Source organism: Cimex lectularius, unplaced genomic scaffold (genome assembly GCF_000648675.2).
Source record: "Cimex lectularius strain Harlan isolate CLEC.00 unplaced genomic scaffold, Clec_2.1 scaffold67, whole genome shotgun sequence".
Taxonomy (NCBI): Eukaryota; Metazoa; Arthropoda; class Insecta; order Hemiptera; family Cimicidae; genus Cimex; species Cimex lectularius.
In genome coordinates this window covers 305,378-333,214 of record NW_019392738.1, presented here as the reverse complement: position 1 = coordinate 333,214, position 27,837 = coordinate 305,378, and the positions used below count along the sequence as shown (strand labels likewise).

Here is a 27,837-nt window from a genome sequence, read left to right as displayed (position 1 = left end):
TCCAATTTTGGATCTTAATTGCACTTTTTGCATCTTGCAAAGGGAGGGTGATAGGAGATACTATACCATCTAGTACGGACTCTCTTGCCAAACTGTCTACTTTAGAGTTACCCCGATGCCGGAGTGACCATGCGTCCATAAGAATCGTATATTCACTCCTTTTGACGATTTAACGTCGAGGACCTTTTTAATTATCCATGATACAAGATAGTTGTTATCTGAATTAAGGTTAAAATTCTTCAGACTCTCCTAGGAACTTTTTGAGTCTGACAAAATTAAAATGATTCGCTTTTTACATCTTCGTGTACATACTCTACTGCCTTAAAGATGCCGAAAAGTTCAAAAGAATATATACTGAACTCTGGAGGAAGTTTATATTTTTCGAATTTGTTTTTCTGTGGATCGTACCAGGCGCATCCCACTCCAACCTCCGTTTTTGATCCGTTCATGAATATAAGGTATGGAGATGGGTATAAAGACAAAACGTCACAAAGAAACATTGAATTCACAGACGCCGAAGGGACCTGGGAGTAATCCCTCAGCGATGTAACACTCAATTCGGCACAAAAAGATTCAAATTCCAATTCATATGTAGGCAAAATGTCGTGTTTATATAAAATAAAATTGAACTTCACTGTTTCCAAATACGCTTTTAAAAGGGAGGGATTTTTTCTTTTTCCAGTATTTTTTTGTGAGGATACTAACGTTTAGCAATGCTATTTTATTGTATACCAGGCTGTTTCCTTTGGTTGTTTAAACTAATTTTTTGCCCTTACTTTAACCACTAAAATTTATAAGACAGGGACCGGCTTACATTTTCAATATTTAAGAACAGTTGATTTTATCATTATATATGTGTGCAATATATAGATAAGCATGTCAAAAATTGAATTTACGCAAAAATGATAAGAAGTTGGCCTGTGAAATTATGATGAACTGGATCGCTTATCGGGACTGTCTTCACTTGTGGTTTGTTGAACTACTCAAATGTGTTTTGTTATTTTGCCGTCTTAAGGCGCAGGCCATCTTCAGTAATATGTAAACCAAATTAAACATTTGGTTTACATTAAAAATAAGTATGTTGTAATTAACATAACGATAAAAATACGTGTAGTTTGAAATATACACCAAAATTCCAGAGTCCGTTAGAGAGGGTTTAATAAAAAAAATTGCATCCTTTAAATTTGTAAAATTCATGAATTTTATTTTGGTTTCATTTTGAAGTTAAAAGTATATCTATGTTAGTTATAGAAATAAATAGGACATGGGTACACTGTATAGACAAAAATCACATTAAACATACATTTGAATTAAAACAATTTTGTTCACAGGTTTTATTTTATATTTTTACATCTTTTATTTATATATATTTTTTTAATATTGTTATTAATCAATGACAGTTCCTTCATTCAGAATGACGTGAACATCACTGAAAAATCCTATGTGACATCAAACAATCTGAATATTTAAAAAAAATATTTTTTAATAAAATATAATTTTTTCCTTGTTTAATATGTCACACAATCTAGCCAAACTATTTTAATTGTTTTAATTTCAAAGTGACACATAAAATCTCATTTAATTTAATTATTTAATATTCATACTACATTAAAATATACAAAATTATTTTATTATAAGAAGAAGCTTTTTTTCTTTTTGGTTGTTACAATATTTGTGTTATTAAAGGCATCAATCACAATGTTCTAGCTGTTTGTATCATGGATACGCTTAATTATTATCCAATAATATTTTAAATTTGAACATTTGTTTGCTATATGAAAAACAAACAATCCATACTTCCTTAAAATGACTAGTTTACAAAACTAAACACCATTAAGGAAAGAAGGATAAAAAAATCAATTCACAAGTTGAAATATTGATAAAACTAAGCTTGAAATATTCTGACAGCTTAAACTTTGCTACAGGCGAATTGAATCTTAATATCACACGATAAACATATATTTTGAAAAAAAAAACAAGAAAAAAGAAAAATAGCTCTTCTCTTTAATAATAAGTAAAAAATCACCACAAAAATAGAGAAAATGTATCACAAGTTTTAAAATTTTCATTCTTCCCTCCTCTTAAACACCTACTGACAAAATAAAAAAAGAAAGAAAAAAATCCATTTACCAACATTGCATATTACATCAAAATATTAGTATAGATCACAAATAAATGTAATAAGCCAACACAAAACTTTTTTCACAAAGGAAAAAATAAAATATGTTAAAAAAAAATCACATCAAGGGTTTCTTCGTTTTATTTTCTATGGTTATAGATCATCTTCTTTTCCCAAAAACAAGAAAAATGCAAATCATAAGCAATGACAACAAAAGGGAACAAGTGTGTCACAGAGATTTTCCTGGGGCTGTTTCAGTTTCTTTCTTTCTTTTCTTCCAAGGTCAGACGCCGCGAGTGAGGTAAAACAAAAATTATATGACGATTCATATAAATATAAAGGGAGAGGACAAATCGAGGGTAGGGTGACTGTACATGATGAAGGGAGGAAGAATCAGTGCTGGAGCACAAACGGCTCTAGATGCCTTGGGATTTGGCCTGCAAAAGGAACCCTGTATAGCCTGATCGCTTGAGCCGCAAGGCATGCGAGCGTTGTATGCCTTAGAGGATTGACAATTTTACATAGAGGTACTTCAGGGTGAAGGAGATGACTAAAATTCTTTCCAAAACTGTCAATGGCATCAAAATGGGCACCGTGGTCTAATAAGGATTTGACTAATTTTTGTGATGGTAGAGGATCAGCTTTACCAACAATGTGTAACGGTGTAGACCCATTGTCATCCAGGGCATTCGGATCTGCTCCAACTTTCAGAAGAGATTCAACAAGTGCTACAGAAGGGAATCTGCATGCAGGATATCTGAAATATAAAACAACATATTTCAAGGACAAAAATACAAATGTATGTTTATTTATTATGTACGTAAAAAAGAAAAAAATCAACCTAGTCACTTCTTACACTCACCTTCCAACAAGACCAGCATCTTCACTACATGCAAGGTGTAACGGAGTCTGTCCTCCTCGTCCCCTTGGGTTGAGACTTACAAACTGGTATAATATTGAATGAGCCTTATGCCAATTTTCACTGTTGCTGGGTGTACTGCTGAGTGATTTGATTGTAAGACAAGCTAGGTGCAAGGCGATAACCATCACCCTGTGAAGGTAATTGGATTCAGACTGCTTGTTGTTACCAGCACCCAACGGATCTAAATTGCTATAACAATTTGTAGGTACTGGTGTTGGAGATAATCCTAGACCGGCTCTGACTTCTTTAACGGCTTTTTCCAAAACTTGTATCATGTCGTCAAACGATACCACTGGTACTCTCCTTCCACGTCCGCTCGATCTTCCTGTTAAAAAAGCAAGATTGATTATTTACATTATTATCACTCAAGTGAGAAATTTATTAATTACCCTCTTCTCCCATCATAAATGAAAACAATTCCGTAAAAGAGAACAGTGAAGACTGGGTCATCGGGTTCAGAGGTTCTAACATTGCTTGTTGCATATCAAGTGCGTATGACCAGAGTGATATACAACGTGAAAATTTTCCTGCATCAGCATATACTGCTCCTCGGTACCTATTGAATGAATTTATATTGTAAAAACTTATGTTAAAAAGAAAGCTTTACAAGTGTACCTGACGTAATAACTTGTATCGGGATGAGCAGGGCCTAAAATCCTTTCTCTAATAAGAAGAGCTTGCATTCGCATTTCATCAGGATCAGCTAATAAGTTATCCAATTCTTCAGCAGTCCTCATTTCTCTCGAGTGTTCATATGCTTCGACTGTAACTGCTTGAACTGGTTTAGGTAAAGGTGGTAAATCAGGGGCATATCTGTAAAATAACCAAGTTTAGCGTGATTATCAGTTATAATTACAGTTAATTAAGGTTTTCAGTTGAGATAAAAAAGTCAGTGTCACGAGCGGGATTCGAACCCACGATCTTCGGCTTGATACGCCGCTGCTCTACCACTTGAGCTATGGTGACCTCGATCCCCTCGGACACCAACTTCCCATCTCAACCCCACCTTTTGAATTTTCCCACCTTTTTGCCATTTTTCAAATGTCGTGTAATCGGTTTGGATTCTCGACAACAAATGAAATGGCCACGNAAAAAAGTCAGTGTCACGAGCGGGATTCGAACCCACGATCTTCGGCTTGATACGCCGCTGCTCTACCACTTGAGCTATCGTGACCTCGATCCACTCGGACATTAACTTCCCATCTCAACCCCATCTTTTGAATTTTCCCTCCTTTTTGCCATTTTTCAAACATGGGTTCGAAACCCGCTCGTGACACTGACTTTTTTTATCTCAACTTAAAACCTTAATTAACTGATTTACCAAAAAGGTTTGTCCTTGAAATAGTTTTTTTATCGTTTGTACTTTCAGTTTACATTTTTCATTAATTAACGTTACTGATTTTAGTTTGTCCTCCGTGACTTTGCTGGTATTTTGTGTATGTTTGAGTAGTTTGCGTCAGCTCGTCAGATTAACTTAATTCATTTGCTGTTAATTTGTGTAATAGTGATGATGTGAAGTTCGTGTTGTTGTGATCCATTTCTAGTGTTATGCTTTTATGTAGACTTCAGGTCTATCAGAAAATATTTTCCACGTTGTCATAAAAGTGTTTTGTGTTCTACTACTATTTTTGGTAGATCGGCTCATGAATTCGGGTACGTATTATTAACAAATTACAATTAATTAAGGTTTTTAGTTGAGATAAAAAAGTTAATGGCACGAGCGGGATTCGAACCCACGATCTTCGGCTTGATACGCCGCTGCTCTACCACTTGAGCTATTGTGACCTCGATCCACTCGGACACCAACTTCCCATCTCAACCCCACCTTTTGAATTTTCCCGCCTTTTTGCCATTTTTCAAATGTCGTGTAATTAGGATTCAATTCTTGGCGACAAATGAAATGGCCACAGAGAGCTTTAGTGAATATATACTTCATTTTTAATCATTAAATTCACTAATTTTGTGGTCTGCTTGACCAATTAATATCTTTCAATTAATTAAGGTTTTTTAGTTGAGATAAAAAAAAGTCAGTGTCATGAGTGGGATTCGAACCCACGTCCTTCGGCTAGATATGCTGCTACTCTACCGCTTGAGCTATCATGACTTCGATCCACTCAGACACTAACATCCTATCTCAACCACACGGTTTTTGGTTCAGATGGGAAGTTAGTGTCCAAGTGGATCGAGGTCACGATAGCTCCAGTGGTAGAGCAGCGGCGTAACAAGCCGAAGATCGTGGGTTCGAATCCTGCTCGTGCCATTGATGACTTTATCTCAACTGAAAACCTTAATTAATTGTAAGATATTAATTGGTCAAGCGGACCACGAACTAGTGAATTTAATAATTATAATTACAGTATTGGACAGTAAATAAGTATTGACATATCTCATAATTAAACAAGTACATGTGCACATGCAAAAAACCCACCTGATAGCCATTGCTCGTTTCCAAAGATCAAGAGCTCCGATCATATCTCTTCTTTTATCAACATAAGTAGCACCTAGAAGCTCTAGTGCATCGATGCTTTCCTGTCTAGAAACGATTTCAGGAAGTTGAATCAGGTACTCAACGATGTGACCATGTCCGGTAACACTTGCAGCTAATAATGGAGTCATTCCTACGAGTAATTATGTTACAAATAATTTTTAATTTATTTTATAACTTCTATAATTATTATTTTATAATAAATACATACCATATGAATCTACATCCATTTTCGCTCCATGATCAACTAACATTTTGAGTATGTTGAGCGAGCCGCTTTCAGCACAGTCATGGAGAGCTGTATTACCTTTAACAGATTTTCTGTTAACGTTTGCCCCAAGTCCAAGGAGATAATGAGCAATTTGATAATGTCCCTTGTAGCAAGCTATCATAAGGCAAGTATGACCATGTCTATTAGAAACTTCAATATCTAAAACAGTAAGCAAAATACACTTGTGATTATTTAAATAACTGTTTAAATTAAATATTTATTAAATTCACTAATTTCGTGGTCCGCTTGACCAATTAATATATTACAATTAATTAAGGTTTTTAGTTGAGATAAAAAAAGACAATGGCACGAGCGGGATATTAAATATTTATATTCATCTCATTTTTTGTCTATGTTAAAAAATTTATAATTTTTTTAATACTATTTATCAATGTATTGCATGGGCTACGATGGCCAAGTAGTTAAGGTGTCTGATAGTATTTGCCATGCTAGAGGTTATAGGTTCGAACCCCGACAGAGACCATGGTTTTATTTATTATAGTAAGAAAAATGTAACTTGGTTTGAGTCCTCGTCTGTGATACCCAATGGGTAGTTGGGTGTTAAGTCTTCCAGAATATCACTTTACTTACTACGTAATTGCAATATATTTCCACATTTTTACTTTAAATGTGCATGTTTATTATTTTAAATCGAAGCTATCGTGTAATTGTAGCAGCTCTCGGGCATCATCAACTCAGGGCCCTGCCCCAACAATGGACTCTCAAATCTCTTCTGGACCTGGATTGTAGAAGGACTGCATGTTTTGGAACCTCATTCAGCTTGTGCAAAATTGTCTGTTACTGAAAATCCTTTTTTTTTTGCAAGCAGCAGTTTTTGTTTTTTGTTTTTAATTTATTTGATTTGATTTATATTTGAGTTTATGTTACTTTTTGTAAATAAAATTGATTGTTAAGGTCAAGGATGTTGGAAAGATACGTAAAATTTGTTTTTGCTTTCCAATTTTTTTTTTGTCAATGTGAAGCTTTTGCCCTTCTGGCCAAGTTTTCTGTTAGGCCAATGCCTTTGGATTAATTAGTTTTTCGGAGAGTTTGAGGCAGTCACATTCCAAAGGATATTTTAATTTCTCTAGGAATAAAAGATATACTTTCATTTTAAAACTGATTCGGCTACAATATTATTTATATTTGGTAATTATATGTTTGTACATTACCTGCACCCTTTTCAACAAGAAATTTGACTATAGCAAAGTGTCCATCAAAACAAGCGGCTCGAAGCGGCGTCGAGTTTGTTTTTGTTGTGGAGTTGACATATGCACCTCGTTTCACCAAGAAATTAACAACTGCATAATGACCGGCTGCAGCTGCACACCATAGCGGTGGAGCTCCCTCAATCGTTTCTCCATCAAAAACCACTGAAAATGAATAATTCTTTTACAATGTAATCTTAAAGATGTTTTGATTGAACTGTTTTTTATTATTATTTTATTTTTTACCTGAACCAGGTTGTTCCAAATCTGCACAACATACATCGACTAAATACTCGACTACATCGTAATGCCCGTTCCTACAAGCCATGACTAGAGGAGTAGCTCCATTTGTCTTGGTAGCAATTAACTTGAGCACTTCATCTGAAGTTCGATGATCCAGGAAAACCTAAAAGAGAATAAAAGCCAAAGTTGTAGTTTTAAATTCTAAACAATAATTTCAATCGAGAATTTTTACATTGTTAAAAAAAAATTATGACATAGTTATCGTTTATTTATAAAACTTCTATTCACGCAAATTTTCGATGATTATTATTGGATTCTTTTGATAAGTAGGTTTAAAATTTGTATATACAATATTATTTGTTCTGCATGAAGGTGTTTTTTGATAAATACTCTTTATTTTACAGCAGTTTTTATTTTGTTTTGATGGTTTTCTGATCAACATTCGGCCCCTCCTCAGTCTTCTGTCCTCTGTGGGAGAGTAAGGACTGAAGAAGGGTGAGTGTTGGTCTGAAAGCTATCAAAACAAAATAAAAACTGCTGGAAACGAGGATATTTCAACTACATTATATCAACCCTCAGGGTGTCAGTGTTTCTAGAAAAAAAAGAGAGAAAAACCCATTTGTCGGGTTCGAATGCAGGACCACTGGATCTTTACCTTTCAGTGATCAGTGCCATGTCAATGCCTTAACCGTTGTGGTCACCAAATTCACCAACTAAACCTGTGAGGATAGGCAGACCAGTATCGGATACGATCGAACTAATATTTCGATGGAGCTGTGTAAAATTAAAATACACTAGTATACAGTTAGACAACTCATAAGACCACGAAGATTTAATTATTTATTACCATCTGTATTATTAATAAAACATTTTGCACTTTTATGGATTTTTTCATACGTATTTACAATAAACTGACACAGTCAAGTCTTGAGGGGAGTTAACAGTCTTTGTTGTCCTCCCAGCTTTACTCCTTTCCTTAAGGGTAGGCTCCTTGGCGAGAAGGTCCCATCTCTGTTTTAGTCATCTGACGGGATTATGATGGACATGAGTTGGGGGTGAGTGGAGAGTTTACCTTGGATTTTAGAAAATTCGGTGAGGATTAATTTATTTACAAAGGGTATTTTGGGGGTGTCGGTGGCCTCAACGGTTTAGGCATTGACAAAGCGCTCATCACTAAGGTTCGAATCTAGCGGCCCTCACTTGAACCTGATGTACTTACAAATGGGCTTTTTTCAAAAAAACCGACACCCCGAGGGTTCATATAACCTCATAGTTGAAATGCCCTCATAAAAAAGAGTGTTGCTCCACTCCACATCTCTAAATCGGTTTCTGTAGTGTTTTGTAACGTCAGTTAATTTTTGTAGACATGTTAGATTTGCGTCCAACTAGTTTATTGGATAATCTGAAGCATTAAGACATTAGTAAAATATTCAATAGGAGACGAGGCCGACCTTAATATGTCTAAAGGTACGTGAAGGTCTTGTGAAAACTATACACCGTGGAAAGATAATCATATGAAAAAACTAAACAATAATAAATATTGCATTCAGAATGGTACGATTATAATTGGAAAACTAGAAACAGAATGAAAATGATCATTCTCTTTCATGTTCAAACATCAGACACGCTTTGGCTCGACATTTTGAGTTTATATATATATATATATATATATATATATTCAAATATGAAGAAATTTTTATTTTTATTTTTACAATAAAGCGTTTATTAGAGGATGGAGGACATTACAAAAAATTTCCAAACTGCAGCAAAGTCAGGACTTTCAAACTAGCCTACGTAAGTTCATAAAAGGTTGACAAAGCGACGAAAGAAGCAGCAACAATGCATGACCCGGTCACCTAGGTTAGTCCGGCGGATATTAAAAAGATTAACCAGGAATGACTGGCAAAACCGAAAAACTAAAATCAGTAAAACTACTGTGAATTCTTACACGGTTAAGGATAGGCCACACCCGCCTGACACAACAGTGCATCATTGTTGGAAACAGACCGAAGAATTGTCCCCTGTGTGGTGCGATTGTGACAGTAAATCATATTTTAGAAGAGTATGAACGACTAGAACTGCACGGGACTCGGTGTGACCTGCCTAACAATTTGCAGAAAACATTAAAGAACAACAGTGATTATAACTATAAACTCATTGAATATTTAAAACCCGTAAATGCACATGGCCATATATAACCCCTCACACTTGGTTTTTATGTATTTTTTTGGTATGAATGTATTTATTTGCGAGCATGGTAAGTGTGAATGTCTGCGGCGGAATATAGAGTACCGCGCAGACCTGTCAAACTAGGCTTAGTTATATAGTGAATGTGTAGTGTGATAGGAGGCCGAGAGCGCAGTGTCAATACTTCAGTGCCTCCTCAATTTTTAATTGTGCGAACGGTTTGAAAGGAATCTGTGAGAATGTATTTATTTGCATGAATGGTTAAGCGTAAATGGACTGGTCTGTGGCGGAATATAGAATACCTCACAGACCTGTCAAACTACGCCTAGTTATATAGTGAATGTGTGTAGTGTGATAGGAGGCCGAGACAGCAGTGTCAATACTTCAGTGCCTCCTCAATTTTTAATTGTGCGAACGGTTTGAAAGGAATCTGTGAATGTATTTATTTGCATGAATGGTAAGTGTGGATGAACCTGTAGCAGATTACAGAGTACCCTGCAGACTGTCAAACTAGTTAGGCTAGGTATAGAATAGGTATTTTAATCTCTGTGTGCGTATGTGCATGTGTGTTGCTAAAAACTGATTGAATTAGGGCCTGTCACCAAGTGTGAGAGATGTCTATGAAGAGAGAAGCAACATTTTAGCAGAAATTAAATCGTCCATGAGAGACTACTAAACTATGACCTTATATGTGTAGAAAAAAAGGCAGAAAAAGGAAAAATTATAAATTTGTTATAAATATATGCCATGCTTTATATTTGCTACAGTTTTTTCTACCAACTACTACAATTTTTGATTGTTTATATGTATCACAATAGTATAAACATTAAGGAGGATTGAAGTATTGTAGTAAATAAAAAGACTGATTGTTGATTAAATAGTACACATTAAGAATTTTATTTTAAAATTTTTTGCAAAAGAGATGTTAGTTCATCTTCCCCAAAGGTTAGTGGAGAGGCGGAAGACAATCGGAATATAAATATATATGGGGGAGCTGAAAAAAGCCAAGAACGTCGACGAGTTGGACACCCACCTTATTCTATAATTACCGTCCCGTTGGATTCACGCCTTTTGGATTGCGACTTGTTGCCGTCAGTTTACATTTCAGTGTTTGTCTTTCAGAGATTGTCGTTAAAGAAAGAGAAAAAAAAAATTGGATCACGCAAAATGAGGAAGAGGGAAATCTCCGAGTTGATTATATCACAGGGCTTCTCCTTGAATTCTCTCAAGAATCAATCAAGGTCTAATCGAAACATAACGAACCAATATTCCGTTATTGAATTGATGAACAAGTGATCATTATAAACATTTCTAAATAAAAAAAAGGGTAATTTATTAAGATAAAGTTACGAAATAGTAGAACTGATCTTAATTACTTATAACAAGGACCACATTGAAGTAATGCTAATAACATGGCTGATGGTTTTCTTAAATACAAAATAAGCTTTTTATAAAATTTGTGTTCCGGTTTATTCAATGCTATCTGAATGCTGAGCAAGGTTCCCGCATTATAAGAGAAAACCGCTTTTTCGTGTATGTTCATTGGGGGATGACAATGACCTTCCATCTAGGCAGGCCCTTTCGCCCTGAAAGCCTTGACATACGGGACGAGGGTGGCATTGACTCCTCCTTAAATGGAATCTGGTACCTCTCGAGTCATTAATTCGCGGCAACCAGGAAAAGAAAACTGTGGAACTCCGACTTATCTCATTCCGTCGACATTCCGCGTCGATTATGTGCGTTTGGATAATGGACAAACCGATTATCCAGCTAACCGAAAAGTTTGTCTCTATGGTTATCCTATTTCGGTTGAAATCGTTGTAATTTAGACTTTACTAATAATCTACAGAAAGATGATGGCTGTTTGAAAAAAAAAAGCTAGGGAATCATTTTAAACTGAAGACTACCCAGGAGAGTAATTAATACATTATTTAGTAATTAAATCGTGAGGTATGTTCACAACCTTCAAACCTCAGACAAATTAATGCTGTTTTTTAAACAGTATGAATCTTTTCAAGTTTTTATATTTTATATGATTATAAAAATTTATCAACATATTGAAATGCTTTACAAATATTACATATAAGTATATCCTGCAAGGAAATAAATAAACAGAGAGCTTAAATGTGAAAAAATTAAGGTAAAACATTACAATTGTACTGACAGCTTCAATAATGAATAATAAGACGTGTAATATTTGAATACAATTCTTTCAAACAGGGTTTATGATTGGATGTGTTGGATAAAAGCTTAAGTTCAAAAGTGAAATGTTTTGGTCTATTAACCTTAGGGCCATTTGCACCAAGTTGGTATAACCTCAGTTCGGTCTGAACCTATTTCAATGCACCAAGTTAGTTGAAACTCAGTTCAGTACTGAACCGAGCTCGATGGGTCAATTAGGTTTAAACTTAGTTCGGTACTGAACCTATTTCAATGCACCAAGTTGGTTTAAACTCAGTTCGGAACTGAACCTATTTCAATGCACCAAGTTGATTTAAACTCAGTTCGGTACTGAACATATTTCAATGCACTAAGTTAGTTGAAACTCAGTTCAGTACTGAACCTATTTCAATGCACCAAGTTGGTTTAAACTCAGTTCGGAACTGAACCTATTTCAATGCACCAAGTTGATTTAAACTCAGTTCAGTACTGAACCGAGTTCGATGTGTCAATTAGGTTTAAACTCAGTTTGGTACTGAACTTATTTCAATCTACCAAGTTGGTTTAAACAGTTCGGAACTGAACCTATTTCAATGCACCAAGTTGATTTAAACTCAGTTCAGTACTGAACCGAGTTCGATGTGTCAATTAGGTTTAAACTCAGTTTGGTACTGAACTTATTTCAATCTACCAAGTTGGTTTAAACTCAGTTCAATGTACTAAGTTGGTTTAATATCAGTTCAGTATAGAACGTTCTTCAATGCACCAAGTTGGTTTAAACTCAGTTCAGTGCTGAACCAAGTTCAACTCAGAAATTGGCGTGTTTCGATTTGCCTTGAAGTCCAAACGACGATCTTGGTTCAACTTTGAAGGTTCGTCGACCATGTGTTGAACGGCGTTCATTTCATAATAATATAACCTGTATGTTGTTAAAGGATTCTCTCGATTCAATTTTTGTGTTTGTTCACACGTTTCAATAAAAATGTAAAAACTAGATTTGAAAACCACTGGTATTTCTTATATTGTGTTGTGTGGTTTTAATCGTTTTATTTATTTTTTATTTATTTTTTTAATATTTTTTTTTAGTCAGGAGTAGTAAGGCCGGCAATTTGTATTTATTTTGCGATAGAATTCATCGCATTTTATCTCGCTTGTTCTACTACTCTACTCGTAAATTCCACATAGAACGCCTGGGAAAAAGTAAACCGTGAACACACTAACTGTAGCAAGGTGTCTTGCGTGATTTTTTCCAAGCGGTGATTTGATTGATTTTACATATAAATGAGAAAGCATTTACCGAACGAAATATATTAATTTGAAAATCAGAGTCAAATATTTACACGGCCGAAGTAAATTTGGTCCAAAGGGATTTGGAAACAGGCCCGCGACGCGTAGGCGAAATGTGGAACCCCGCATTCCAGGGCAGAAAGCCCGTTTTTTAAATCCTAAAACGAGGTATGAGAATTACTTTTTAATACACATAATAAAAATCGAAAATAAAAATAACAAATTACAATGACCCAGGTGTCCTGAATTAAGGGAATGATTATAAGTTTTTTTCCACTAATATCTGTATGCTGGGTGGTAATTTTTGTTTTAAATTTTCAACATTGTTGTAGAATTAAAATACGAGCATCGGTTACGCTCTTGAAAAGGACAATGGTCTACCTTCTAAACGAGTGGTTCATTTGGTTTGAGAGTAAAATAAACCTCCATTAACCTTCGACCTAGTACTTTTTAGGAGAAGAGTTGAGTAGATTGCACTGAACTAAGTAGGCAGTACTTGGGGAACGAAAACCGTCACTTCCAAATATCCATCATCATCATCCTATACATATACTTTAAAAAAATCTTACAAGCTCAGTGCTTCAGATGCAAAAATATTGAAATAAAAATTTTGATGAAGTGTGAAAAGACTCTGAGCGTAAACTTTTCCCCTGCCATCATAATGACCCACGATCAACCATGACATGATGGGTAACTCTTGTTTTAAATCGAACAAGGTATTTCAGTGTACGAAAGGTGAAAAGGACATACCAAAAAATAATTATTTCTAAAGTTGGTCATCGTTCCAACAGAGAGTACCAGTAGATTCTATTCTATTTGGTTTAATAATGACTTTCTTGATATTTTATGTATTCTCGAGTATTATAGTACTGGATGGTACTGTTATCTATTAAAAACATTTAAGCTGTACTTTTAATTAGCTAATAGAGAAAAGAATGGGTTACTCTCAGAGACCCTTGTTCCCAGCGCTACCTTTTTGATGACCCAAAGCTTAACTATGGCACCCATGGGGGGTTTCAATTAGTTATAGTGAACGTAGTACTCCAGGGTACGGAATTCTCCTAATTTTTCAAAACAATTGTTAAATTGGACATTTTTATGAAAAAATTCTTTACTCAACATGAGTTCACAGACTCGCAGACCAAAGCACATCATCAACTCAGGCCTACGTTACCTATGAATATTTTGATTAAATAAGCGTGAAAATTTTTAAACTTTACGAGCTATAACACTTTTTCCTGTTCTATCGTATTAACCACGATCTAACATGACGACCATGATAGGTTGAACCCATATTTTAATGAACGTGGTACTTCAGCTAAGAAAAGTAGAAAGAATCACCAAAAAATAATTACTTTTTCAGCTGGTAAGAGTGCCACCATAAGGTATGTCAGAGGTATCCATCTATGTGATGCTGTATGACGCCTATGATGAAGCCTTTCTTAATGAACGTGGTACTTCAGGGTTCGAAAGCTGACAAACATTGGCATTTCCCCGGTTGGTAATCGTTCCACCATAATGTATGTACGGGTATCCATCTCATACTATACCTACTGCTACAATCTTTTGTTGGAATAATGGCTCATGAATTCGGGTATGTATTATAAATAGAATTTAGAATGTAATGTGGTACTTCACTTCAGGGTACGAAAAGTGAAAAAGCAGTAATGCCAGATAATTCTTTCTTTGGTTGATAATAGTTCCACCAGAAGGTATGTCAGAGGTATCCATCTATCTGTTGTTATAATGATATCTATGATGGTCACAGCCTGTTTTAATGAACGTGATACTTCAGAGTTCGAAAGATGTCCTATAAGAAAACTTGATCGTTTCCCCGGTTGGTAATCGTTCTACCATAAGGTATATACGGCTATCCATCTCATGCTATACCCACTGCTACAATATTTTTTGGGTACGTATAATAAACAACTTTAAATTGTAACGTGGTACTTCAGGGGGCGAAAATAAAAAATAAGTAATGCCAAATACAATAATTCGTTCTATGATTTATAATCGCTCCGCCAGAAGGTACGTCAGGGTATCCGATCCATCTGATGTTATACAGCTTTGCTGTATTGTTTTTTTATCATAGTCAATATTACCTAAATGCCTATCTGAAACCAAATTTCTGTTTATTTCATTATCTCAGCTACCGCTTAAAAACGGTACTTAACTAAGGACAAACCAATATTTTACAAAAATGACTCCAGTATAGGAAGGGTCCTTCAGTTCCCCCTAAAAACTCAGCTCATATCCATTGAAAAATTTTCCAATTGTTCAGATCAACCGTTATGTTTCTCGTAGAATTTTCAACGGTTAGGGCCGAATGATTAATAATAGGAAAAGAGCATTGACTCAGGGCAAACGCCCCGGCCCCACTCAATTTCCATCTTGTGCTAATTGTTAATCTGCAAAGTAATCAGCGTGGGAGGGGAGATTAGCAGCTGAGTCGATACAAACGTAAACGGCTATTATAGTTCCATTAGTCCAAAAGAATGCCCAGAGGACGGGATTCGCTTCCAAAAGTTAAAAAAAAAGTCTTCTGAAAATTACAGTCCTAATTAGAGAAACTGTATTCATAATCGAGGTGGAGGTCGTTTCCGGAAGGTGAATAATTATCGAGAAACGTAACGGTGTAATTTTTGGCCAAAATAGATAATTTTTCCCTTAAGCTGTGCCTGAATTTTCAACCAAGTTTGAATTTGAATAGGATGCTGCCCTGATGATGGTCTTATAAAGGTCGAAAGCTTGGCAAGTAATCATACTTCTTTCTTTCTCTACTTTACCAGAAACCAGATCCCAAACACATTAATCTTCGTGGTCGATTCTTCTTCATCAAAATAAAGTACATAAAAAGAAGTATAAATCAAAAGACGAGACAAGGCGATAATCCCCTAGAATATTTAAAAAATTATGGAAATACAAATACCAGAAAAGGTTATTATTATATACACAGTTAAAAGAAACGTTATGAATAACTAATAATATAGATAACGTTTCTTTATCGACTGGACCTATATTTTTTGGGAGATCACTATCCTTAAAAAACAGAAGAAAATCTTTCTTAGTTCAACTTAACCACCTCATGTACTTCGAGACCTCGTAGTCGATGTCGTCGGGTTTTTTTCGTAATTCTGCAATGTTAATATGAAAATAGGATGCTGCCCTGATGATGGTCTTATAAAGGCCGAAGCCTTCCTATCATTTTGGTTTGCCTATCCGCTTGTTGTTTTGTGAAACAAGTTTTCGCCATCATCTGTGGTGAATCGTTTCCATATGTATTTTTTATTGAGCAACAATCTTCGCGAGGAGCAAGTCTAAATAACATAGATACTCATAATAATACGAACGGAGATGCTTTCCAGTGAGTGCACTCCATAATTTATTGATTAATTTTAATCACTCCCACTCTCCGAGAGAAGGTCACGGGGCTTTTTGTACGTAGAGGAGGTTTATTGGGAAGATGTCGGGAGGCAAGTGGGAGAGTGGAACTTTTTCCAGCTGGATCTTCGAACTTCTTTTCTTCTGCTGAGATTGGGAGGCTTGGTTGAAACCCATAGTTCATGCCGGATGTCCATGGTTTCAGTTAGTGAGTTCTAGTTTACATCTGTTGTGCCTTGTCTGGAGATTTAAGGTCAGTCGTTTGTCTAGATACAGCCCAAGTTAGCGAAGGGCCTTTTCCGTAGGAAGGGGTTGAGGCTAGATTAGAGAAGAATGATGTAACAGTGAAGCTTGGGATTTTGTGGTATTGAGTTTGATTCATCATATTTTGAACCATTGTTCAAGGGAAGGTGTGTCTGAAGGGTTCGTTTTCTTATACTGGAGAATGGCATTGGATAGTGATGTCGGGATGAGAAGGGATATCAGCAGTATACAGGGTGATTCACTATTCTTACGACAAAGTTCGTCAGATGATTCTACAAAAACGTTCGTATGGACCATGGTCCGATTCTCAAATTTTTCGCAGATATTCAACTTTTTTTTCAACCAGCTACGGTTTTCGTCGTAAATCTACTCGTCGCCATCATCAGTGGAGGAATCGTGTCCATAATATGAATTTTTTTTATTGAGCAATAATCTGCGTGAGGAGCAAGTATAAATCACATAGAGATGAAATCATAATAAAACTAATGGAGAAGGCTTTCCAGTGAGTGCAGAGTGCTGATTTCGTAAATAAAAAAAAATACATTGAAAGAGCGTTAAAATTTACTTTAAAAAGGCTTCCTTCTAAAACGTACAATTTAATTTTTGGTAAAAAAACACAATCTTTCAAAAACTGCTAAATTTAAAATTGTGAAAAAAAATTTGGCAGCCTCGTTGAAAAAAAAATTCATGACTTCTTCGTTTAATAACCTTTCTAGCGGTATACCCTTTTTAAAAGAAATTTTTGCTTATTAGAAAAAAAGTGGTAACAGTGTGAAAAGGGGGAGAGAGGTTATTGGGGGAAACTAACTTAATAAAAAAGAACAAAAAAAAAGTAACAAAACACATACAAAAGAACAATAAACATAGCGAACAACCGAAGCAGAAAAGTCACGTTGAATCTGACGAATTTTGCCGTACGCGTGTTGGATCATACTGTATATTGAGTACAGCAACGGACTGAAGACGCTACCCTGAGGTACGCCCGCGTCCGCTTTGTACAAAGGATAGTAACAAGAACCACACTCTAAAGTACCTGTCGGCCAGGTAGGACTTAGAGATGATTAGCCGAGGGTAGGATGTGCCCTTTTTTTTTATATTTATGTGTTGTAGATGTATTAGTCGGGTGTAATGTACTGCGCCCTTTAAGAGCTATTGTATCCCTTGTTCTGTACCTATAGCACACCGGTGAGTCCTATTTCATCAGGGACTAGGCTCTGTTTCAGTGGTTGAATTTTCTAAGTCACATTGTACATCCCAAAGCATTTCCTCCTGCGGGCAAGTGTAGCTTTTTATAGTGTGCTGGTGTCTCCTCTGCCTCTTTGCTGAATCTGCATGTGCCGTCTTGGACTATTTCAATCTTCTTTAAATGTCCATTTAGCTTGCAGTGTCCTTTAGGATTCGCAGTTTTTTCCTGCTTCCTTTAATACATTCTATCACTTCTTTCCTTCCGAAATTTGTTACGAGATTCTTGGATTGTTTGTGTCCAATGAGTGAATTCCATTGTTCCTTCATTTTCTTTTCGTCCTTCTGTCTGAGGTACTCATTGATGGAAGGGCTCATATTTATGTGATACAATAAGGCCCCCCAACTGAGAAAATCCCTGACAGGTAATTAGAAATTCATTGGGAATTTAGTAGGGTTTTGTAAGTAAAAGTTTAGAAGCTATATTTTAAGTTAATGATTAATTAGTTGGATAATTCTGCAAGTTGTTAAACGTTTACTGTTAATGGCCTAATTTTGTTGTCACTATGAGTTTCCGAAAAAAGTTCAGATGATTTTGTACTAGTCAAATTTGAATTATACTTTAAAAAGCGCAAAAACCACCTACCTAGGTGTCTTCCAATTTGATTAAAAGAATACTCTGATTAATTAACTGGCAGACTTTTCTTTTCCCATTCAGTGGGAAGTAGTAATTCCGAATTCTTCTATTTTTGGTGGACAGATCGAACGGGTACTCGGAGGTACCGTACGGGTTCGATTGATTGGCAATAAAGAGCGCGTTGAGCTACCGGAGCGTGTCCTACGCCTCCTCTTTGATTGTTGCAAGAGGCTAAGCGATCGCCTCCGCGGTGATAATAATTTGTTGTTAAGGTGTTTTCAAATCATTCAAACTCAAGTTATACCTGATTTGCTCCGCGCGTGGGCCTCAAAAAGAATGCTCTTTATCATTTGAAGAAAACAGAACCGTTCGCAAAAACTCAAGTTAAATAGATACAATATAATCTCGATCCTAATCACAAAGAATCAATCAACTAAACAGTTTCTATCATATAATAAGTAGGGGTAATCATAATGTTGTATTTGAATGGGGAAATCGTTGAGTTGCCTGAGGGAAAATTCTCATTAGTCCAACGCAAGATTTACATTTCGAATTTAATACTACGGGCATCACCCTTAAAGCCTTCATTATTTCGTCTCACGCTGAAAACATTATCATGATATATTGATCTCCTGTAGTTTTTTAATTTCCGTGTCACAAGTAATTCAGAGACCGGCAGATTGAAGACGTGCCAGGGTGTCTGGAATTCCGCCCAGAGAGTGGATTTATGAGGCAACACCCTGTCAAATGAATCTTCGAGGCTGAGGTTCCAGCTGCAAGAATTCGGACATGACCTGACACAAAACTAACTTTATTACTGAGCTTTTAGATACGGCAGCTACAGAGCACTCCTCCCCGATACTCTTACAACATATTTGACATCACAAGCCCGATAATAAACACATCAAAAGATAATGATAATTGTGAATTGTTCAAAAATATGACAGTGAACAAGCTGAAAATTGTTTACTGTGTGACAACAATAATTTAAGACGGCTGAGGTTTTCTTCCTTGATGAACTTTTCTCTTGCAGAAGACATAAGCAAATGTTAAATAAAAATTTACAGGAGATTAACAAAAAATGCTCAACGCCGATCACAAAACGAAATATCGTGGCAAAAATTAGGTAAACCTTTCCTTGAGCTAGGTCAAAAATAGTTCAAAACGTCTCCTTTATAAAATGCATGAGTTCTTGTGAATATTAGCTATTGTTTGAATTAATAAAAGCCGGGTCAAAAATGGGTAATTTTGATGATTTTGGTCGTTTTAAGCAAATTAAATGTATAGGAGAAGATCGTGAAATCTGGCAAATGTATATTGAAGGAGAACCAAGGTAACATTGGTGGTGTACGCATGAGGCCAACGAAATCCACTTCCGGTTTTTCATATATTACAAAATATTAAATTTGGTTTTAATTTTTGAGAAGGCGGAGACTTTCAGACGCAGGATCTTTCAAAGAACTAAAAATGTGTTAACAATTACAGTGGATATCATTGGGTGTGCTGAACCAAAATGTTACAAATCGAGCAAGGTTTTATTAGACATTTATATCTCAACAAAACGACTTTTTGATACATAAGTAAAACTTTCTTAATTGAAGAGCTGAATAGAAAAAAAAATTAGATGTAAGTTGTGGTGTTCTGTACATGCCAATCAAAAGCCCAGTTCAAATTCAAAATTCCAACTAACAATGAAATAAGAAGTAAGAATCAAACCTCATTCTTTATAAAATGTGACATGAACATGACTCATTTTTCATATGCTTTTTATTGAATTTATTGACTGCTTATTCGAAAATCGTGAGATGCGGTCTGGTGTGATGTAGGTTTCAGAAAAACATTTTCTTTAACGTGCCAACGTTTCGATCTTTATTGAGATCATCTTCAGGGCCTAGAAATACTTCGATTGAATATAAAAAATATATTTTTTTTTGCATTATATAAATTCACTTTTTTCCACGTCCTACATGTATTTGTTAAATTTAAACAATGTTTGTAAATCCCAGGCCCTGAAGATGATCTCAATAAAGATCGAAACGTTGGCACGACAAAGAAAATGTTTTTCCGAAACCTACATCACACCAGACCGCATCTCAAGATTTCCCAATAATCATCGACTAACGGTCTCTAATCACCACACATTACAAACTATGTACGAACACGTCGTAGTTAATAAGTTATTATTAATTTTTAAGAACGTTTTAAGGGCTAAGATTGCACGCCCTAACATTTAAACCTTCTATCTTAGGTTAGCTATATCTAACTATATACCTTTTGACTGCTATAAAGCTATGATTCCAAACATTCACTTAGAAACTAATCTATCTCATTGTCATCCAAAGCTTTAATTTACTCAATTCACTAGTTTCGTGGTCCACTTGACCAATTAATATATTACAATTAATTAAGGTTTTCAGTTGAGATAAAAAAAGTCAATGGCACGAGCGGGATTTGAACCCACGATCTTCGGCTTGATACGCCGCTGCTCTACCACTTGAGCTATCGTGACCTCGATCCACTCCGGACATCAACTTCCCAACTCAACCCCACCTTTTGAATTTTCCCTCCTTTTTGCCATTTTTCAATTGTTGTGTAATCTATTTGATTCTCGGCGTCAATTAATATATAGCAGCGGTGTATCAAGCCGAAGATCGTGGGTTCGAATCCCGCTCGTGCCATTGATATTTTTTATCTCAACTGAAACCTTAATTAATTGTAATGCTTTAATTTACCTTTTAAAATACTTGATAGAATAATAATAATAATAATAATGGAGTCAAACTAGCAACAGTTTCATCATGAGTATAGGCTCATCGTTAACTTTCTATTCTTACATTCAAATATTATAAATACACTAATGCTATTTAACAATAACAATAAAACAAAAACACAATAAGACTTCTTTTTAAATTGAGATTTAGGGCATTGTAGTTTATTTGTATATTTAGTATTTGTATTTTATTTTATTTTCTTTTTCGGCTCCGGCATCACAGAACTCTCATTGAAACACTAACAGACAAACATTCAAAACTATATGAATTTGGGAAAAGGCCTAAATCTCATTATAAATTCCAATAAATTTAAGATGAAAAGTGCTCTTTCAAACAAACACTGGGGACCTAGTAACTCTCTTAAATCACTCGAAACTAAGTTAATTGTAATTCACTAGTTTTCGTGGTCCATTTGACCAATTAATATTTTTCAATTAATTCGGGTTTTTAGTTGAGATAAAAAGTGTGAAGGTCGTGGGTTCGAATCCCGCTCGTGGCACAGATTTTTTTAATCTCAACTTTAACCTTAATTAATTGAATGATATTAATTGGTCAAGCGGACCACGAAAACTAGTGAATTTAATAAATTAACTGAAGTATATCTTCACTAAAGCTTTCTGTGGCCATTTCATTTGTCGCCGAGAATCAAATAGATTACACGACAATTGAAAAATGGCAAAAAGGAGGGAAAATTCTAAAGGTGGGGTTGAAATGGGAAGTTACGACTTAGACGAACTTTAGTTAGTTAGTGTCCGAGTGGACCGAAGTCACGATAGAGGTAGCGTAGCGCGGTAGAGTAGTGGCGTATCTAGCCGAAGATCGTGGGTTCGAATCCCGCTCGTGGCAGTGACTTTTTTATCTCAACATTAACCTTAATTAATTGAATGATATTAATTGGTCAAAGGGAACCTCGAAAACGAGCGAATTTAATAAGTTAATTGAAGTATACCTTCACTAAAGCTCTCCGTGGCCTTTTCATTTGTCGCCGAGAATCAAATAGATTACACGACATTTGAAAAATGGCAACAAGGAGGGAAAATTCAAAAGGGGTTGAGATGAGAAGTTAGTGTCCGAGTGGATCGAAGTCGCGATAGTTCAAGTAGTAGAGCAGCGGCGAATCTAGCCGAAGGTCGCGGGTTCGAATCCCGCCCGTGACACTGACTTTTTTATCTCAACTAAAAATCTTAATTAATTGGTTAATTATAGTTGTTTTACTCGAGGTTTTTCAAAACTAAAAGCTGTGATAAAATCAACTTTTCATTGTGAAGCAAAATTGTTTGCTAATTTTTTAGCACGTGTGTAGGGAATAATAAGCGATATTTGATTGTCTAATTATGGGCATTTTTTTCCGTTTTGTCATATAAACGTTCGTGATAAGTTTTAGCGGTTTCACAATACAACTCAAAACATTTCTACTTGACGGTCATCACATGGGGTCTTACATCACTGGGCAATTCATCAGTTTAGTCATTCACTCGCAACTCATTCTATAAAATTCTTAAATGACGATGTGCCTTGTCATTTGTTGACAAAAGTTTTCTTCGAATTTAAAGTACTTCGTTAGATATTCTCGCGATGAATTTTGTGGAGAAGGAAACGTATTAAACAAATAAATTCCATTATCTGGGATTTTCGAATTTCCGTGGATCCACCATCCCCGTTATTAAACAATTTTGAATAATTAGCAGAAATAAGAGCAGATCATCAACTATAGAGATTCTACCTCAAATGTAGCAAGAGATCATCGTCCTTGTTTTTTGGTCACCAGAAAATCTGAAGAGGAAAAGAAATTGGGAGAGGACCTCTAACTTCAAGACTCAATTTTTCCATGCAAACCTGATCACCTCAAATACTTTTTGTACATAACACATTTTTGTTTTGTTCAACTGTTGCACAACCTTGAGTGGCAAGAGACGCCTGGGTTGGTATCCAATAGCACGACATACAAACAAATAAATATTAAATACTAGGTAGATAAAAAATAACTCGAAATGAAATAAACAGCAACGTTGCCTAGCATTTTTGGTCTGTCAGATACGTTTTGACTTTTCGCCACTCTAATTGTGAATCTTTGTATAATTGGTTAGTTCTACTCACAAACCATCATCGAAGATGGCGATAAGCTGAATCCCGTTTGACATACCATAACATCGAGGATATGCAAAGCCAAATGATCGTAAACGAAGGCAAACCAGGTAGCGACCAAATGATCACCCTGCAGACCACACTGAGAAATCACGCAATTTATGAGTATATTTGTAGGAAACGGCTGTTTCTTTAGAAATGCAGAGAAATCCAATGGGGGCTGACAATGATTCTAAATCTTTTCTCGATGTTTGTTTTCGAGATAACTATTTCTCTCCCTCTTCCTCTGTCTATCAGTTTCCCTTTCTTTCTTTCTCTGTCTCTCTTTGCTGCTCTCATTCACTCACCCTGTCTCTCTCTTTCTTTTCACCTCTCCCTCTCTCCTCTTTTTTTCTTTGTCGTCTTTCTCTTTGTCTCTGTCTGTATGTCTCTCAGTCTCCCCTTCTTTCTCTCTCGCTCTCTCTCTCTCTCTCTTTCTCTGAGCAAATCACTGCAACTAAATAAAGCCTAAATCAATGAATTATCAATTACATGTTTTTACACCTTCGGGGCAGTTCAACTTCTTAAGGGAGGACTGACTATTTTGTCACTTTATATCTTTTATAGAAGTTTCCAACATCTCCATACTTATACCGATTCCATTTCAATAATTAGTGGAGTATTGAAATTATATCTTTCGTTACCGATTCCTTAAAATGTAACATTAGTTATAAATTTTCCGCTGTTTTTATAGATTGAAGCCAAAATTGTTTAAAGAACAATCACACAAATAAAAACAGTTTTGACATAAACACTAAATGAATTGCACACGTTTCTGTATGAATGGGAGACAGTCTGTTCCGGTTTACATGTCAATTGACTCTAGCGTTAATTAGCCTTGAGATCAAATTCGTCCAGCTTAAAAAAAACTCTCTACAGCTATTAGTTTATAGAAATCTCTTATTATTGATTTATGATTAACCTTCCTATCCAGCAATATGATTGAAATGAGGGTTTGACGGTCATAACCTTGCGATTTTTGAACTTATTAAAAGTTCCGACGCTGAAACTGTGTTTTACTCGACAAACTTTTATTCCATCCTCTAACGGTTTGCAATCATGAAGTTGTCTTAAAGCTTGTATAAAGCGACATTTAAGAAATGACCTTACAATTTAATTATTGTACGTGGGACAAAGTCTGTCAGTTTTAATAATTAGGAGGAAAAATTGTTCAATCTAATCAATAAATTTAATAAAAATTGCATGTGTGTCAAAAAAGAAGAAAGAGTTAACCGGACGGTATCGGACAGTGGAAGTCAGGGTCCGCAAGAGGTCGGTCTAGCGGTAGAGCTGTTTACCGTTAACTCAAAGCCACGACCTATAGGTATACCTTCTTATCTTTGACTGTTTTTTTTTTTCAATCTTGCAAGCGAATCTAAAAACCTTTTGTCCACAAAGGCGCTTAGAAACTTGAAAAACACGCCTGTTTTACTGCTGACCTTAGCAAAGCCTATTATTTTTAAAAGGCTTTCTTTTGACGGAGAACTTCACCAGCGTAGGGCACGGATGAATTTAAGAATTTTAAACTGTTATTTGGTCAGTTGCCAGGGCAAAAAAATTAACATGACGTAACTGAAGACTCACTGAAATAAACCTACAACGTTAAATGCCAATCACAATTTGATATTCTGCGTCCATTTATATACCGCGGGGTCTGTCAATGTTACCTTTTATTGCAAGTAATAATAAATTGCGTTAATAAAAGCCAAACTGCCAATATGAATTTTATAATATATCAAAACTCAATTAATTATTTTTTATCTAATGAGCTTCCAAAATGGTATAGCTCAAACAAACAAAGGAGGAATTTAATAAAATCTAAATTTTATACAAAATAAATTATTGCAAATGATCATTTGTTGTTTGTTTTGTTCGTCCATGTCCGACAGATGTTCACTAGCAATTAATTTCCTGGGATTATCGTGAAGTTCATCTGGCCTAGGTAGTTGTAGGTGTTTATGTTAATTTGAGTTATTTTCGTGTGTCTGTTTTTCTCTTCCAATAAATATTTTCAAATCATCAATTTGAGAATGCACAATTGCAAGTCCGCTCGGGGACCGCAGTAGCCGAGTGGTTAGCATGAGAGACTCTCACACCGCGGTCGTGGGTTCGATTCCCACCGTCGCCTCTGGCCCTTTTTTCACAATAACCCCCCCCCCCCAATTAGCCTAATGTGAAAAGCTGATTTAAACTGGATGCTTGACATGATTCATGACGTGAATTATCTGTAACCAATGTTCTTCGTTTCCTTATTTAAAATGTTTACCGGGCCTAGAGAATTGCCAAGAAACAGGGAAAAGCTGGATGTACCTAATAAATAATGTAGGAGGTATAAAATCGATCGAACAAGCTTCCTGGAGCAATTTGTGTGGTATAAATCTCAAAAGAAGATTGAAGTAAATCTGTTCGTCTAATTTTGTAGTTTGGCCTTTTGGAATCATTTCCGTCTGACACTTTCGGCATTGGTGGGTAGGATGAAGATGGTGGGAACCGAAATACATCTAACAGACTAAAATAGACGAAATTACACGTTCATTACCCCGCAGGATTAAATAAATAATAAGTTATTAATTAATTTTGGCCTGTTAGACGAATTTCGGCTTCTCGCCGTCTTCAATTGTGACGGGTTTATGCGCTGACAAGAAAAATAGCACGGACCGTACTGAAAATGGCGAGAAGCCAAAAACACGCCTGACAGTCAAAAAATGATGAGACTACAAGTTCAACACCTCGCCTTACTCAATACCTCAAAAGGAAATCTCATAATTGACTGAATATTAAGTCAACATTAAGTTAATATTAAGTCAATAAAAAATAATCAAAGACGAAATTATGCTTCTATATCATGCAATTCGTGTAGTATAAATCTTATGACAAATTTGAAATAAATAATTTTGTAATTTGGCCGTTTCAGTTCATTCGGCCTAACAGACACTGTTACGTCTGACAAGCTAAAACAATCAGGATAGAACAAACTACAGATTTATCACAGTAAAATTAAATAAATAATAATTCATTTTGTAGTTTCAGATTATTTTTGTACGCCTACAAAACGTACGCGGAACTGAAAAAATAAAATAAAGACGCACCGTTGAAAATGGCGAGAAGCCAAACCGAAACAAACGCAGCTATCAGAAAAATCTGACTACTGGTTCAATAACCCAAAGACTTCTTTAAAAAATCTAACGATTAGCTGTATATCGCAAATCGATCAAAAAAGAATCGTGTGATTAAAATCTCATGATTTGATGTAAATTTTGTAGTTTCCGATCATTTTGGTCATGCTATCGCTGTTTTGGCCTGTCAGATTTTCGCATTCTCACCATCTTTAATTGCTGCGCGTTTGTTCACAGGACTGAGAAAATAGAACAAAGACCAGCGCTGAAGGTGGGCAACAAGCCAAAACTCATCTGACACGCCAAAACTGCAAGGCCGGGCAGACCAAAATGTTCCGAAACGACAGACTAACAGATTAAAGACCTCAAGAGGAAATTTCACAATTGCCTATATATTCAATTAATAATAATAATGATATACGAGCTTTAAAATCGATCAAACAAGCTTCCTAGATTCGTGTGGTTTAAATCTCACGAAAAATTTTAAGTAATGCTCTAATTATGTTGTTTCAGTTCATTTTGGCCCTATTCTCCCTGTTTTGGACTGTCAAACGAATTTCGTCTTCTTAGCCTCTTTGTGCTGGGTTTATAAGCAGAACGTACAAACTCAAACAAAGACTCATCACTGAAGATGGCGAGAGCAAAAACAGCAAGATAGACAAGCTCAAGGGAACAGAAACGACAAAGAACAGGTTCGACTGCTCACCAAAGTGTTAATTTCAAAATTGCTTGTATATTAAATTAATAATAATGCAAGAGCTATAAAATCCACGAAACAAGCTTCCTAGATTCGTGTGGTTTACGAGAAATTTGAAGTAATACGTCTAATTGTGCAGTTTTCGTCCATTTGGGTTCAATTCTCCACATTTTGACCTGCCAAACGAATTTCGCCTTCTTACCATCTTTAATTGTGCCGGGTTTATACGCAGAACTTACAAAATCAAACAAAGGCTCATCGCTGAAGATGGCGAGAAGCATAAGCAGCAAGATCTTGTCTACAGAAGTCCAAGTGAACCGAAACGACATAGGACAGGCTCAACTCCTCACAAAGTGGAAATTACAAAATTGGTTGTAATATTAAATCAATAATAATAATAATAATAATAATAATGTAAGAGCCATAAAATCCATTAAAAAAAGCTTTTTAGATTCGTGTCGTTTAAGCCTCACGTGAAATTTGAAGTATTGGGTTGTCCGGAAAATAATGCAGGATTTTGGTATTAAACAAAAAAAAAGAAACTAGTTACTTTAAAGCAATGTTCTTTAATCAAAATAATTTCCCANAATGAGTAATCCTGTAAACGTAAACAGAATATTTTATATAGATTTTTTTTAATGAAAACTTAAAATCCTGCATTATTTTCCGGACAACCCAATAATACGCCTAATTGTGAAATTTACGTCCATTTGGGTCCTAACCTCCCAGTTTTGGTATGCCAACGAATTTCGTTTTCTCACCATCTTTGTACTGGGTTTATAC

General features: G+C 35.6%; 1 protein-coding gene across 1 annotated transcript in view; it reads right to left on the bottom strand.

The window, feature by feature from the left end:
- Positions 1 to 1,369: 1,369 nt before the first annotated feature.
- Positions 1,370 to 27,837, bottom strand: part of LOC112126948 (protein fem-1 homolog C) — a 115,384-nt gene continuing 88,916 nt past the window's right edge. The window contains exons 2-9 of the mRNA XM_024227041.1: positions 7,252 to 7,411; positions 6,970 to 7,170; positions 5,738 to 5,956; positions 5,470 to 5,659; positions 3,657 to 3,854; positions 3,431 to 3,597; positions 2,982 to 3,366; positions 1,370 to 2,876 (exon numbers count right to left, since the gene is read on the bottom strand). Coding sequence (XP_024082809.1) covers positions 2,513 to 2,876; positions 2,982 to 3,366; positions 3,431 to 3,597; positions 3,657 to 3,854; positions 5,470 to 5,659; positions 5,738 to 5,956; positions 6,970 to 7,170; positions 7,252 to 7,411 — 1,884 coding nt within the window. The 3' untranslated portion in view covers positions 1,370 to 2,512. The remainder of the gene's footprint in view (positions 2,877 to 2,981; positions 3,367 to 3,430; positions 3,598 to 3,656; positions 3,855 to 5,469; positions 5,660 to 5,737; positions 5,957 to 6,969; positions 7,171 to 7,251; positions 7,412 to 27,837) is intronic.